Source organism: Octopus bimaculoides, chromosome 5, assembly GCF_001194135.2.
Source record: "Octopus bimaculoides isolate UCB-OBI-ISO-001 chromosome 5, ASM119413v2, whole genome shotgun sequence".
Classification (NCBI taxonomy): Eukaryota; Metazoa; Mollusca; class Cephalopoda; order Octopoda; family Octopodidae; genus Octopus; species Octopus bimaculoides.
This window is the reverse complement of record NC_068985.1, coordinates 29285362-29286035: the sequence shown is the minus strand read 5'-3', so window position 1 is coordinate 29286035 and position 674 is coordinate 29285362. Positions and strand designations below refer to the sequence as shown.

Sequence of the window (674 nt, the reverse complement as noted above, 5' to 3'; positions counted from 1 at the left end):
GTGTGTGTGTGTGTGCACGTGTGCACTTAAGTTAATTTACTTTCTGTATTCAGTAGTACAAATTAAAAGCAATCTTAATTAGTTTAGTTAGTTTAGCTCTGTTATCTACTATGTTCTATTTGCTCTATTTCATTCTGTTGTTTCAGGTCAGTTATCAAAAGATGAAAAGATTATTAAACTCAATGCTGACACAATGATCAGAATAGTTTGTTTTGTGTAAGTATTGTTGCATTTACCATTGTTTTCCAAATACTTTCTTCATCATCAATTGTTAAAACTGCGGAAGAAATGGGAATTAATTTCAATTAGCACCCTGCCCCTGCTCCATTTTTTTTAAAAATCCCTGTTTTGTCTTTTATCCTTTTGAGATCGATAAAATGTGTACTAGTAATGCACTGGTACTCGTTCAGCCAGTTATATTCTTTCCTATGAAGCTTGGTTTTCTTTTTTTTTTTTTACAACAAAAGGAAATGGCTTTAAATTAACAATTTTATTAGCTGCCTATCTTTCTCCAACTTACTCTTACATATGCACAAATAACCTCCAGGCATGTATACAAATGCCTACTGGCATGTGCACATGGAATGTAAAATTATTAGTAAGATGTTTTACTTTTTGTACAGATCAAATTATTGTTTTCTTGTTTGAAAATCAAATAAAACTATCGGTAGCTA

At 31.2% G+C, this 674-nt stretch overlaps 1 protein-coding gene across 9 annotated transcripts in view; it reads left to right on the top strand.

Annotated features, from left to right (window-relative positions):
- Positions 1 to 674, top strand: part of LOC106868342 (protein Aster-B) — a 264262-nt gene that overhangs the window by 247148 nt on the left and 16440 nt on the right. For all 9 annotated transcript variants that reach the window (XM_014913557.2, XM_014913556.2, XM_014913555.2 and 6 more), the window contains one exon: positions 147 to 216. In XM_014913557.2, coding sequence (XP_014769043.1) covers positions 147 to 216 — 70 coding nt within the window. The remainder of the gene's footprint in view (positions 1 to 146; positions 217 to 674) is intronic.